Source organism: Lepidochelys kempii, chromosome 3 (genome assembly GCF_965140265.1).
Source record: "Lepidochelys kempii isolate rLepKem1 chromosome 3, rLepKem1.hap2, whole genome shotgun sequence".
NCBI classification, from domain to species: Eukaryota; Metazoa; Chordata; order Testudines; family Cheloniidae; genus Lepidochelys; species Lepidochelys kempii.
In genome coordinates, this window is record NC_133258.1 from 158,731,842 (window position 1) to 158,747,364 (window position 15,523).

General features: G+C 41.6%; 1 protein-coding gene across 1 annotated transcript in view; it reads right to left on the reverse strand.

The window, feature by feature from the left end:
* Positions 1-15,523, reverse strand: part of DNAH14 (dynein axonemal heavy chain 14) — a 454,489-nt gene that overhangs the window by 359,812 nt on the left and 79,154 nt on the right. Inside the window, 3 exon segments of the mRNA XM_073336702.1 lie at positions 3,021-3,167; positions 3,333-3,390; positions 8,328-8,649. Of these exon segments, the coding sequence (XP_073192803.1) occupies positions 3,021-3,167; positions 3,333-3,390; positions 8,328-8,649 (527 nt within the window).

The window sequence follows — 15,523 nt, forward strand, 5'->3', positions numbered from 1 at the left end:
ACCCTCTTATGAGGATGGGAGCTTCAGAGTCTTTTTTATTTACAGCAGATTGAAGTACAGCCAAAACAAGAGAGGCATCAACTCAAGAAGTTTGAACAAGGGCATAATAAGCAATGGCAGTCTAGTAAACACTGGACAGAGCCCCACATAGCTGTTTTACAAAAATCAAGTATAAGGACATTCGCTAACCAGGCCATAGAAGAAGACTACACCCTTGTAGAAGGAATTTTAATATTTGTAGGTGGTTTTATTTTCAAGGTTTCGTAACAGCTTTGTATACATGCCACAATCAATCAGATAAGATAAACTTTGAGATGTAATTGGGCAGCCTTTCAGTCTTTCTCCAAACAAGACAACGATTTAGAGGGGCTCAGAAAGGTTTAGTTCTTTGATGGCAAAAAGTGAGAGCTGTCCACATATAATGCATTCAATCTGGCCTCCCCAGAATTCCCAGAAGGCTTAGGATAGAACTCCAGCAAATGAATTTCCTGATTAATATGCACATTTGTGACCACCATGGGAATAAACCAAGAGCGAAGATGAAGTGCCTGGGTGCCGATAAAAGTCCAAATGGGAACACACTGTACTGGTAATAATCTTAATCTATAGTGAATCATAGCAGATGTGTGAGAGCCATATTCATGGCTGTATTAAAATAGGGGCTGCAAAGTGCAAACCAGTCTCCTGGATCATATGACCATCTTGAACTTTGAATGCTGGATGAAGATGTTTAATCTCCTTAAATCTAGAATGGGTCTCTATCCCCCGTTCTTCTGGGAGATTAGGAAGTACCTTGAGTAGACCTCTCTACCAATGTAAGTGAGAGGTCTTGCTTCAATGAAAATCCACCTCTTTTCTCAAAAGACACTCACTGAAAAGGGATGGGACAGGGATAACTTTCAAGTGGATTGTGTATCCAGAGGTTACCACTTCTAAAATCCGCTTTTTGGATGTTATGCAGTCCCAAGCTTTCCAGAAAAGAGAAAGGTGACCTCTGAATAGAAAGGTAGGCGACAAGTGGTTAGCAGCTCTCAAACTTCTGAGCAAAATTGCTGTTTCCCAGATGAGGATGGTTGCATAGTTCTATTGTTGGCAAAGGAAGGCCTCTTCTGAAACTTTCCCTTCTTTTTGGGAGGTTCAGACAGTCTCTACTGGTAAGACATTTGCACAGAACACTGTCTTTGTGAAAACTGCACTTATATTTTCTCTTATTGACAAATGTGTAAATTCCCAGGGAATGTAAGGTTGCCCTGGAATCCTTCACTGAATGAAGTGAAGCATCTGTTTTATCACTGAATAAAGCTCATCCACTGTGCTCTGGGCCTTTTTAGGAATTCCAGACCCTTATAGACATGATGCTCTATATATTACTATAGCTGCAGCCACAGTGTGTGTTGCCAGTGACATGAAAGCAGCCTGAAGTGAATATCTGGCTACTGTCTGACCTTCAGCTATCAAGGACTGAAACTGAAAGTTCTGATGCTTGTGGCAGAAACTTAATAAAAGATTAAAGTTGTTATAGTTAATATAATTGTACTTTGCCATCAGTGCTTGGAAATTCATTACTCTAAACTGAAGTGTGGCAGACTAATAATTTTTTCTTCCAAATAAATTCAAGTATTTTTGGTCCTTGTCGGGAAGGATTGACCTACAACCATGCTTTGACCTTTCATTGGCAATATCTACTACTAAAAGAGTTTTGAACTGGAAGGGAAAACAGTAACTGAGTCCTTGGGAGATAATTCATATTTCTTATCAACTCTCTTACGTGTAGCTGGAATGGTGGCTGACTCATCCAAACAGTTTTTGCTGGCTCAAATAAAGCTTTGTTGATTGGAAGCACCACCCATTGGAAGATGACTGAAGTATACCCAATAATTTGAGTTGAGATTCTTGAATTGCCTTTAAAGAAATTTGTAAAGCATCAGCAATTCTTCTCATCGGTTCTTGAAACAGTTTAAAATCATCCACACAAAATGGAGATGAAGGCATAACATCCTCATCATGCAAGGTCGATGTGATGTTTTGAGAGAGAGGTGATTCATCCCCTAGCTGTTGCACTTCCTGACATCATATGTCTTCATTCTGAACAGAGTGAATAGGAAGAGGCTGTGACAACACTGGTTGTCTTCCATGAATCTTCTCATTGGCATGTTTTTGCATCTTCGCGTATCTATCCCCAAAAAGGTTCCCACATATTCCAAAAAGGCCATTGTGATGCCCCATATGCGAGAGAGGGAGGGGCCCAGGGAGATTCGTACCAGGGCATATGAGAGTGATGATGTGGATTTTCATCCCAATTAGGTATTGAATAAACCCTTTCAGAGACAATCCCTGTAGAAGGAAACCTATAAGAATAAGTGGGTGAACTGGGCACACACTGATAAGAATCTTAGGAAAAATCTTCTTCATCAATGGCTCCTTAAAAAGAGATTTTTCTTCTAGGTACAGGGCATGAGGATAGCTAGGGTGTACTTATGGATCAACCAGACATTGCTAGCAATAAATATAATCAAAGGTATATGGGGTGTACAGGCACCTGAATTGACAACCCATAGGAACTCTCTAGAAGAAGAAAATTCGTATTATTTTTGATCTGTCATCCAGATCAATTCTATATACCATACTATAAATAAGCAATGTCCTGAAACTACCCAGTGTGAGAAATAAGCTGATTTATGGTATGGAAGGCCAATGGGCTGCCAAAGCGCACATTTGATAGCTTACTCTAAACTTCAGTAGTGTATACAAGTCTCAATACAAAATTTATGCGTGGATCAACATTTGTAAAAATAACAACAAAAAAACAACAAAGGAGTTGGACCACCACCACCAATGTTATTCTCCCCACACCTCTTTTCTCTCCCTCTATTCATTGTATTTGTCTCCCTTTCTTTTTTGTCTTCTATTTTTAACTCTCTTCTGTCATCCTTTCTTCATTTTCCTAAATCTCTCTTCCACCCAATCCATAGCATTTACTAACCTCTCCTCTTTTCTTGCTTAGTGCTTTGTTCTATTACATATTCGCTAGTATTTGCTTTACGAAGTGATACCAACAAGCATACATACCAGTAGTATTTTCTAGACCATCCACAATTCCTTGTAATTTTTTAGAAAACTGTCTTCTATTGGGAATTAAAAAGATATCTGTACAGAATGATGAAGAACTAGGAAAGAAAATAATCAACATTCTGAATATTGGTAAAATATTTTAAAAGTATTTGTATACTATTATAGAGGTTTCAACTAAAACGCGCACTTTTACCCCATTACTATCAGCTGTTATACTTTGAATAATGTGTTGTTAAATATGTTTCTAAGATTACACTTACCATACATGTTTTAATTCCACTTTATTATCTGATTCAGGGTTGCCTTCTGCTTTGCCTGCTACAGAAAAGAAAGCACAAGTATTGAACAAAATTCTAATGTCTTACCTCCTGATTTGGTGTCTTATATCCCTTAATATGCTAATCAGTCCAAACAGTGGCTGTAACTTCTTCTACCAACAGATGGAAACAGGAAAAAAGTCAAGTGTGTGTGACATTACTCTCTTTTTAAGGAGATAAGGGTGCTGGCAGGCTGAATGCCCTCAGTTTAAGACTTCTTGTGCAATAAACACAAAATCTAAGAAAAAATTCAATTAAAATTCCTAAAAGATAAGGAATTCAGAGAAAAGGAGTGTTCTGGTCCAACAATATTGCTGCCCAAATTGAGTGGAATGCCATATTAAGACGTGAGGAGAACAGATGGGTTACATACCCTGTAGTAACTGGAGTTCTTTGAGATGTGTTGACCCTATGAGTAGTGAACATTCAGATTCTGAATGTGCTCCATGTGCCCAAAACCAGAGACCTTGTCTTTAGCAATGTCAGGAGGGTCTGAGCATGCACCTCCCCACCTATCCCTCATGCTCCACCCTAAAGGAATAAAGGGGGCTGCTGGACCACTACCATTTGAGTTACTTTTCTGCTGCTAGTCCCCAGTAAGGGGAACCAGGTGGTGCAGAAGGAAGGCAGGTAGTGTACTACACACAGGGACAACACATCTTGAAGAACTCAAATTACTACAAGGTGAGTAACTCATCCTTCTTTGACTGATTGTCCCTATATATAGTGAACTTCAGGTGATTCACATGCAATGCCTCTTTAAGGTTCCTTGAGTCTGGTTCCTTGAGTCCTATGGCACAGTAAATTGCAGAACTGCCCTGCCTAGGGAAGCATCAAAAGCAGCTCCTTGCACCAGTGTATATTGTCTAGTGAAGGTGTGTACAGAACTCCAAGATGCTGCTCTGCAGAAGTAAGTAATAGGAACGTCTCTAAGGGAAGCAACCAATCCTGCCTGAGCTCTAGTCAAGTGAGTTCTCACGCTGCCCTCAAAGGAAATATCATTTATCTTGTAGCAGTCAGATGCACTCTGAGATCCATTTCAACAGCGTCTGGGAGGAAAGAGCCTCTCCTTTCATAAATTCCACAAATGAGACAAAGAGTTTATGGGATTTTCAAAATGATTTTATTCTTTGCAGGTACAAGGCAAGAGCCCCGATTATGTCCAGTGAAAGCCATGCAACTCCTCTCTGATAGAACAAGGCTTACAGTAAAACAGAGGTACATAATCTGGTTGATGTGAAATTCCAGCAACACCTAAGAGATAAACTACAGATCTAGTCTTATGAATACCTTGTCCCTCTGAAAAATTGTACAGGGAGGATAAGCCATAAGCACCCCTCGTTCCCCAAGTCTTTTGGCTGACTTGATAGCGACCAGAAATGTTATCTTCTGAGAAAGATATAGAAGACAGCAGGATGCCAGGGGCTCAAATGATGGATGAGATACCATAAAGTGTAAGCTGAGGGAGCTAAGACATATCCCTAAGGCAGTGGTCCCCAAACTTTTTAGGGTTGCACCCTCTTTGCCCCTGTCTGCACACACACACCCCAGCCAGGGTCGGGAGCGGGGCTGCGGGGCATGGACAGGGGTAAGGGGGCTGAGGCTTGGGTAGGAACTGGGGGTGGGTCTGGGGCCAGGGGCAGGGCTGTGGCCAGGGACCAATGCTGGAGTGGGAGTGGAGATGCACCTGGCCGCAGGCCTGGCTGCTGGCCCCCACCACAGCTTGGCTGCAACTACGCTCCCAGCCCCAGCCGCAGAGCCGCAGCCATGGAGTGGAGCTATGGCCATATGGAAAATCATTACTTAAATTAGGGAAGATAGGTATCAATACAAGCATTGTAAGCTGGATAAAAAAATGGCTAACAGGGAGAAGGCAACAGATTGTGCTGATTAAGGGGGGGGATACAACCCTCTGTGGGGTTCCTGGTCTATTTTTTCCCCATTAGAGTCATGGCCATCTCAGTGGGCAAGGGACCCCTCTGGCCTGTCTGACTAGTAGCCCCAGGACTTATCAGAGCTAGAGATGGAAACCTAGGTGCAGGCTAGACACAACTCACTGTCAACCAAGCCTGGGAATGCTGTCTCACATATAGAGCACCACTTGGATTTTACCCGTTGCTTTCTTGGCTGCTCTGCCATACATGTAAGGGGCAGAGGAGCCAGTAGGGAAATACTGCATCAGAGGCTATGGGAAGGTTAAACTCTTGAGAAGTTAACAGACCCAGGGAAGAGGAGGAATGCTAAGGAGGGAGAACACTGCTCCCCACTGCCCAAAAAATTGGGCAGAAAAATTAAAATAGAAGGCGTAAGGGCAAGAGCAAAAGAAACTGCCGCTGTTTGCTGCTGTGGAGGCAGAAAATCTGGCAACAAGCAGGAGCAGAGGGGGCATGGCGAAACCATCCAGCACCAAAACACTGATCCATCTCTGTGAGCTGCGGAGAGAGGAGAGCAGTCCAGAGATCCAGGACTGTGGAATACACTGCGTTGCATAATAGATCATTGCACTCAAATGGAAGGTCCTCCACCATTGTTTGTACCTCCTTTGGGATTCCCAAAGAGGAGAGCCACAATGAGCATCTGATTACCACACCACTGAGTAGAGATTTCACCACCAGGCCCTCCACGTCTAGGGCAGTCTGAAGTGCCAATCTTTGTTTCCAGTTTCTTTCATCAGTCAGAGCCCAGAACTGGTCTCTAAAGTCCTGAGAGGCACCTTATCAGTGAAGCCACCCAGCTTGTCACAGAGCTTGACAGTCTGAAACTCAGAACTGAAAGGAGGCTGAGAAATATGCCTTCCTACCACAGAGGTCAACCCTCTTCACTTTGTTCTCATGCGACCTAGAACTGGGTCGTTTTTGTCAGCTATGCTCGATGGCTACAGACACCATCAATGAGTTGGGAAGCGGGTGAGAAATTAAGTACTCTGACCCTTTCACAGGTATGAAGTACTTCTTCTCAGCCCAACTATAGACTAGTGGGATCATGACATGTGTCTGCCAGAGAGGCCTGGAAGTTTTGAGGATGGCCTCATTAATAGAAAGCACCACTCTGCTCGGGACTGATCTACACAAAATGACCAGCACTTTGTTTGGATCTTTCTACACCTCTTTCAGGGGAATATGAAGTGATTCTGCAGTCTCTTCAGTAAGTCCTGGAGGGCCTTAGTCATCCGGGCATGGTGGCGAAACTAGAACGACACATCATCCAGGGAAGAAGAAAATGTCACAGGCATAGACAACTTCTGTTCTTCTTTCTATTCTTCCTCATACTGCTGGAGTTGTGATTCTTGAGAAGGCTGAGGAAGTTCCTCCTCCACCCTCTGAGAACCCTAGGTCTCCTTGGGTTGTTATGCCATGAAATGGGTATAAAGGTGGTAATCCCACAGATCTTCTGGGATCCAGTATTGCCACTGCGGGATCTCATATTCCTCTGTACTGGTCCACAGAGAGCAGGGCATCAGTGAGTGGCAGGGGAGGGGAGGGAGGAGATATTCTCTCATATGGGAGTGGCGAGAAGCCCTGGAGACTTCTGATGTTCTACCCAGGCAGAAGGGGTCCCTCTCATAGTTCTGTTCCAACCCTGAGAATTCTTATCCCAGATCCAGAAGGGGAGCCCTTAGTATCAGAGGAGGTAGGGTGACCTGCCTCTCTATTTACTGACAGTACCAGAGCCAATCAGGCTCACCCCTTACTTGAGGACAGGGACAGAGATGGATACCAAAGTGATATCAGAAGCAGCTGAAGTCCTGGTGCCGGGCGTTGAGGTCTGGAGAAGGAGGTAACTCTATTTCTGGAAGCAGTAGAAGGTATTCTAGAGCCAAGTAGAGAGTTAGAGTCATTACTATAACTCAGATCATTGAGGCAGAAGATGTTGGATCCAGTGGTACCAATGAGGGTTTTAGTACCAGAGAAGCAGTCCCAGTATTGGAAAGTGCCATGATTTTGCCCTTCAAAATCTCAGTCCAGTCCTTCTTGGTACTAGGTGGTTCTGCTCCAGAGCAGAAAGCTCCCAACGACTTGGTTCAGGACAGGGACTCCTGCCACTGTCCAGGAAGTTTGGATGCCATTAGGCCTACTTGAGGAGTCCCCCTCGGCATCAAACCAAAATGAATGCTGACTGATGAAGCACTTTGAGATGAATCTGACTAACATCTAGTGGCCGTTCCAGCTGTCTGTAGAGATTCTCAATGCCACATCTTCAGATGCTGGTTGAAGTATATGAGGAACTCTTGACAACCATTAGCATGTACCTGTCTTTGTGAAATTATCTAATTACTTAATTCTTCCCAAACCTGACACCCAGAAAAAAACAGCAAATACTTTCCAGGGAGAGATGTACATGAGGAATATCTGGAAGCAGTCTGCACATTTTATTGACTGGCCACAGATATTTTCACAAGCTTTCTACCACATTGCTTATGGAAAAGGCATAGTTTTAGCTTCTGGAAAGTTTCCTGCAGAGAGAAACAAACATCTCCAGAAGATGCTATGCCACTATAAAGATTAAGCTTAATCAATGGACTGCTGGTCTCCGTCTCAAAAATATTATTCTCCATGTTTCCATCACTGGTATGCGGAGTCACAACCAAGTATTTGGGCTAGCTTACAGCAGTAACTAAAAAAAACTGAAAAATGATAAGAGTATCTCTCTCTCTCTCTCTCATACACACACACACAGCTTAACTGATGGAAATGGTTTTTTACAATATCAAAATACTTAGAAATTAAATGTACTTCATTAGTCACTAGTAAGGTCAGAAAATACAGTAATCTTTAAATGATGTTATTGCTACTTGCAAAAATTCTAGCATTTGCATAATATTCATTCAATCTCTACTGTGCTACTGGATATACTCTAAATCTTATTTCGGTAATAGTTTACATGTCAGTTTCATGTATGATACTTTTCTTTATTCCTAAAGGACTCTGTTTATCTTACCAGAAAGGTCAGTTTTTCCTTGACTTTCCTTAAATCTCTCTTTTTTCTCTGTATTTTCCAACAGCTCCTCATATGCCCTTTTGCTGTTACTCTGGGTACAATTTTTCAAATTTTCATCATCTTTTAACCTTTGCTTCAAAAACTCTACTGAGGTCAGTGAAAAATAATCATCATCTTGCATGTCACAGGACTCCAGCTCATCCTCCTGATGGCTGCCCCTATCATTAAACTTCTCAAAAGGAATTCTTAGACCTATATTTACTTCAAATACTGGTGCATATTCTTGCTCTCCTTCCAGTTGCTTTTTTACATCTTCTAACACCTAAATTGATATTCAGATATTATTAAATTGCAAGGATACATTAAAATATTTAATATAGCATTTTTCTTACAAACTGTATCCCAAAACAGAAATAAAAAGTACAGAACATCACACTATACAACAGCGTAAATTACAAGTATCAATTGTGTAAAGACACTATACAGTGAAAAAAAATGAAAACATCTGATCCTAAGACCAAAAGCTGAGGGAGATTATTGATCATCATCAGTGTAAAAGTGTTCACTAAAAAGTAGTTGTATGAATGTTAGAAGTAATTATTCCAGATACAAAACAGAGCCAGCACTTCTGATCTGGAGATGACAGGATGAAATGATTAAACGATTACAGATAGGGACTAGTCAGATGTGAATTTTATTACCAATTCCGTTCTTGGTTTCAACAAGTTACAAAACTCTCTGTGCTTCATTTTCCCCTAATTCTAAAATGGGAGTTGTACTTATCCACTTTTATGGGTCTGTTTTTGAATCTCAGATGGATGCAGATGCATTTTTTTATGAATTACAAGCCTTTTCATTTCAGCTGCCTATTTTTAGTAGATTTAATATTAAACTTGTAGAATACTTCATATTTCCACACCTCCTTAAGTTTTATTATATCTTGTCTACTTTAATAGTGTCAAATAATATTACAAATTTTACTACTTGGGTGGGTTTAAATAAAACCAATTAATATTTACTGGTATACAATTGTTAGCTGAAAATCATTTGTTGTGTGATATGCTATAGTAACAACAGATTCAAAATCTCAATCATTTTCATTAATCTTCTTGAGCAAAATTATGAGATCCTCACTCAGTTAACTCATGCAAATTCCCACTAAAATGAATAGATTTAGTAAAAAACTTAAGGACCATTTTTGTTTTTAAAAGTATCACTCTACATTGGTGCAGAATAGATGCATACCATTCCAAACAGGAACTCTAATACTTTCCAGATCCTTCTGGTGCACTGAGACACTACACCTGCTGCTACACCATACTAGCAGCACTAACTCCCTGTGGTACTTGTTGTCAGAAAGAGGAATACAAAGACTAACTGTGGCCATTCACTGGAAGGCAGGGGAGAGACTGGCTTTCACATGGGAAAAGAAAACCATTATGCTCTTCCTCCCACATGTGCACCCCTGTGCACGTGCCCTCTATCTGATGGCATAAAGGGCAGGGCCAGCCCAACCCTCTCAGTTCCTTCACCACACAAATTTTGGTGATATTAGACTCTAGTAAATGTGATGTAACCTGGGTCATGGAATATATATGTGTTTAACACATCTTGAAGAACCAGTTACTGTACAGTTAAGTAACTATTACTTCTTCTTCAAGTACTTGTACACAGATATATTCTAGTGTTGGTGAGCCCAAGCAGTACTCCTTTTGTGGAAGGAACTCAGAGTCTATTTAAACAGCAAATGCACAACTGCCTTTCCAAAGTGCAATAAATGCTTCAACAGTGGCATAATGTGGAGTGAACCTATGTATCAAAGACCAAGTTGCTGCTTTATAAAGGTCCATGATTGGAACATTGTGCAATACTTTTTGCAGGTGGTACAAGCTTTGCGAAGTCATAACAGGACCTGATGTAGGCAAAGGTCCAACTGGAAATGCTTCATGCTGATATTAGATGATCTCTTTTCTCTGTTTCAGAGTAGCAGCCGTGTTAGTCTGTATCCACAAAAAGAAAAGGAGTACTTGTGGCACCTTAGAGACTAACAAAATTTATTTGAGCATAAGCTTTCGTGAGCTACAGCTCACTTCATCAGTCTTTAAGGTGCCACAAGTGCTCCTTTTCTTTTCTCTGTGTAAGCTACCCAGAGTCTCAGTGAGGATCTACATGGTTTTGTCCTGTCTAAACAGGAAGTGCCCTACAAGAATCCAGTGAGTGCAACCTCTCCTTATCCCAGTGAGCACGTAGTTTCAGAAAGAATGTTGGTAGATGTATGACCTGGTTTAGGTGGAACTCCTTTGACGAGAACTTTGAGGGAGGCCTTAATAAGACCTTGTCTTTGTAGAAAACTGTACGTGGTGGTCCTACTATTAAAGTTTATAGCACTCCCATTCTTGTTACCAACGTTATTAAAATGAGAAAAGCTGTCTTAACGGATAAATGGAAGAGAGCATGAGTCCAAAAACTCAAGCGGCAGATACATAACTGTTACCAATACTAAATTAAGGTCCCAGGGAGGGACCTTACTGTGAGGTCAGGCCTTTCAGAAATCTTCCCTCCATGGGATGGGAGAAAATAGAATTTCCATGGACCAAAGGGTAACTAGCACATGTGGTCTCAAAGTGAACTTTTACTGTACTCATAGAAAGACCCTATTCTTTTAAGTCCAGCAGATATTCCAAAATACCTTGAAACTGCGCTTTGGATGGTGACAGCAGATGACAGTGGGCCCAAATAAAATCTTTCCCACTTATCTAGGCAAATTGCTCTAGGTGAGCTTTTCCTGCTGTTAATATGATGTTCTGTATATTATATGAGCAGATCCTCTCCAGCATCTGTAGCCAGTCAACAACCATGCAGTGAGGGAGAGGCTGTAAGGATCTTGGTGCAGAAACTTTTTCAGATTCTTAGAGATTAAATCTGGGAACAATTGCATGGTTATAGGAGGCTGTCATGACAGAGTCTGAATATCCAAAAACCAATATTGCAACAGCCATGTTAGAGTTATTAATATAATGTTGGTCTGATTTTATTTCAATTTTATGATAAATCTAGAACTCAGTACAATTGAAGGATATGCATATAGAAGTTCTGAGATGCAAGGAAGCCAGAATGCGTCTTATTGATCCTAGACTACGAATGGCCAGGAACAGAAGCGGTTACACTTTGTTTTCTGTGGGTAGTGAACAGGTATAAAGCACAGATACCCCATTTGTTAACTATAATCTGAACTATTTTGTGTTTCAGGGTCCATACATGGTTGCTGATCAACTTCCTACTTAGACAATCCACTAGAACATTCTGCACTCTGGGAAGATGAGATGATCTGAGGCAGATTTTATTTAATTTCATTTCAGGCATCCTAGTAATTTCAGACAAGTCCTCACTGTTGTACTTGGGTGAGCCTACAGATTGGTGCATAGGTTTAGATGGACTGAAACCTTTCCTGAGGCAGGTAGATGGTTGCAGAAAAGTTTAGAATGGCCCCAATAAACTCAATTCTTTGTACATAAGATAGTATCAACTTTTCCTTGTTTATTTCAGACCCAGTTTTGCAAATAGCAAGTGGATTTGACAGATGCTATCTGTTACTTGTTGGCTGGCTTGTCCGTGAATTAAACTGTCCAGTTATGGGAATAAGTGGATCCCAAGTTGTCTGAAATGAGCTAATGAGAAGCTAATCGGAAGCACTGTATATTGGTAGTGACGACCCCCACTAAAAACCTTACGTATTTTCTGTGCCTTGGGTGGATAACCACATGAACATAGGCAACCTTGAGGTCGATAGCAGCTTAGCAATTGTTTGAATCGAAGGACAGGATAATGAAGGCAAGGGGCTCTCATACTTAATTTTAGCTTTCTGAACAGATGTTCTATTTCCTTCGGTCCAGGACAGGCTTGAAAATGCCCTCTTATTTTGGGTACAAGAAAATACCAGAAGTAAAACTCTCTTCCCCTGTGCTGTAAAGGGACCTCCCTCTATTGCTCCAAGACCTAGAGAAGACTGTACATCTTAAACAGTCCAATCTTGTGATAAGTCACTGAATAGGGATGGGGAAAGAGGTTGGCAACATACAGTAAAATGTGGAATTGGATGGTGTATCCCAATTCCACAGCGCCTAGAACGATTTGTGTTTATGAAGTTGCAGATACTGCAGAAATGGTACAACTGATTCCCAGAGGACGGGGACTGGTTGGGAAGATCCAAAATGACTGGTCTCTGCTCCCAGTGAAGTAGTCAAATTGGCTTCCTTGAGGCTGATGGAGGTCGATGGGTAGAGTTCATTGATGCAGATGTAGATTATTTTCTTCATAGAAACTTATGTCACACTCTGGCGAAATCAGCCTGCCAATGTTGAAAGGAGCACTGGCAGTGGCACTGTTGAGGCCTACACTGCCTCTTCTTGGGGCCTGGGGTATATATTTCTAAAGACATTAGTGTCACTCTAGAGTCTTTAAGAGAGTATAAAGCCTTGTCAATCTTTCCACTGAAGAGGTTGCACCATAAAGGTCAAGTTTGGAACTTCCCTACATATGCCTGACGTGGGAAGCCAGGAAGATCTCCCAATGGTGACAGCAGTCACTTATGAAACTGAAGGCTGTATCTGCTGTGTCCAGAGTCATTTGCAACAATGTCATGGCTATTTGCTGGCCCTCAGCCACAACAGATTTAAACTGGTCCTTCACTTTTTGAGGCAATTTGTCAGTAAATCTGTTCAGTGACTCAGTTATTAAAATCATATTTCAATAATAGTGCCTGGTAGTTTGTAATTGTTATTTGGAGGCTACAACTAAAATAAGTCTTCTTTCCTTCCAAGCAAATCAAGCCTCTCTGGCTCCTTGTCCTTTGGAGTAGATTTGAAATGCCCATCTGACCTTCTCCCTTCACCATTATCACCAAAGAACCCAGCAGAGGGTCAATAAAGAGCTTCTCAAACCCCTGCAATGGCAGTTAATAGTAGAAGTCAGCTCTTTTTGAGATTAGTGATGGTCTCCTCAGGGAACCTAGAATCTTAAGCCACTGTGTTACCTCTCTGCCTTAGCAAGAAAGAGCTTTGCTGGAGCTTAAACTGTGTGACAGCTCCCTGCCACATCAGTCTGTCTGCCTTACCAGAAAACTATTCAAGATTCTGCCAGTCTAGACCTTGCCTCATAAGTAACATTCAGTGCGCTCCAATTCCCAACCTCCCCAGAGATGTTTCTCTGCAGTATCCAGCCCCTCTCATTGGACACTTACAGAAATTAAGTCTGAAGTCTCCAAAGAGGCAATAAACAAACACCAGCCTCCTGACTCACTGAGAACACATCTTAACTTAATACACAGCACTGAGATGGGGTCCGTAGTAAAAATAAGCATAAAGTTTATTAATAAAGAACACAGATTTAAGTGATAATAAGCAAGAGAAAAAGAGAATGGCATGGTTACAAATAAAACAAAAGTAACACACTTTCTTTTGTCTAAAGAAAGTTTACAATCCTGGTCTCAGGCAATTTCTCATCTACAGTCAGTTCTCATTCTCTTCATCCCCCATGGTTGAAGGATCAACTTTTCACAGATGTCAAGAGTGCCGGCCTCTTCTGTCCTTTAAAGTGATGGATACTAAGCACTTCTCTCTCACCTTCTTCCTATAGTCCAGCAAACCTTTGAAATGTATTCTTTTGAAGTGTATCCCAAGATAAAGTTATTCTCCCCTGCTGATTAACAGACACAGTCTTCCTCATCCTCTTGGGAATTAGCTCTTTCTGTTGATTACTTTGTTTACCTTAAATTCAAATGTACTTCCACTGTACCTGGCATCACCTTGCTCAATTTACACTGGATGCACAGGTAAACATGCACAGGTAAACATGCACATGTAAACAACATGCCTTAGCCCAGGAAAAATGTGTTCATCAAGTCCACCCCCAAAAAATATTTTAGGAATATATTTCCAGCACACACACACACAACCCATTACACATCATTCATATGTATTTCATGCAATGATATTCATGACTAGTGTGTCACCACTTTTCATATAAAGAAAAGGAGTACTTGTGGCACCTTAGAGACTAACCAATTTATTTGAGCATAAGCTTTCGTGAGCTACAGCTCACTTCATGCTTATGCTCAAATAAATTGGTTAGTCTCTAAGGTGCCACAAGTACTCCTTTTCTTTTTGCGAATACAGACTAACACGGCTGTTACTCTGAAACCTGTCACTTTTCATATGATACCTTCCAAGACACTGTTTATAGTACAATAAGTTGAGTTAATTGCTTATTCTTCGGGGTTCAGACCCCCTGCTCTCTCCCTGAGGTGTCTGGACCCTAACTGTCACAACACCAGAGAAGCTGGTGTTTGCCACAGGAATTTAGCAGGGTCCAAAGATTTGATGGTGTTGATATGTAAAGATACCTGCCTGGGTACAGCTCAGTATAATATATTCAACAATCTGTGAAGGCTTTCTTGGACCACTACCCCAGGGATAGCGCGAGACAAGACAACCCTCTACATGGGATCCTGGAAGGATCTGTAGTCATCCAGGACCCATGAAGATGATTCAGGTATAATGGTCTCTTCTGGTGAGGAAGACAGACAGATGCATTGGAATCTGCTGTTCTTCCTGCATGCCCTCATCCAAAGGAGCTAAGCTAGCAACAGGATGAGCCATTTGAGGGAGCACAATATCTTTTCTAGAAGGTTGGTCTGGATTGAAGTTGAGAGATCTCATTGCTTGCAGGATTTCCCCGGCACTCAATAATATCACAGGGAGTAAGTGTAAGGAGCTGGTGGCTAACAAGAAGGACATCAAGAAGTTATCTTCTTGCCAGGGACCTGTAGGTATGCTTGTAAAAACACTTTATAGAATACTGCCTGGATGTGGATGGTGGGGGAAATTTGGATGAATGGGATTTAGCAGGGGAAGCCTCTCTGCTGCTCTGTAAATCTGATGGGGAAAAAGAATATTCCTTTGGTAAGGACAGTGCGGTGCCAGTAGGTGTAACCTGGAGCCCTTATATTTGAAGGCTTCAGACTGGCTTTAATGGTACTGAAGCCAGTCCCAAGACCCCTGATTTGACATATGAGAGACCCTGGAACTGACATGCGGAGCAAGTCTCTGGCTGCCATAGACACTTGGGGATTTCATGGTACTGAGAGTATTGGTGCTGCAGTCATTAGTGCCATCTCTGAACACATCAATGGTAATCAT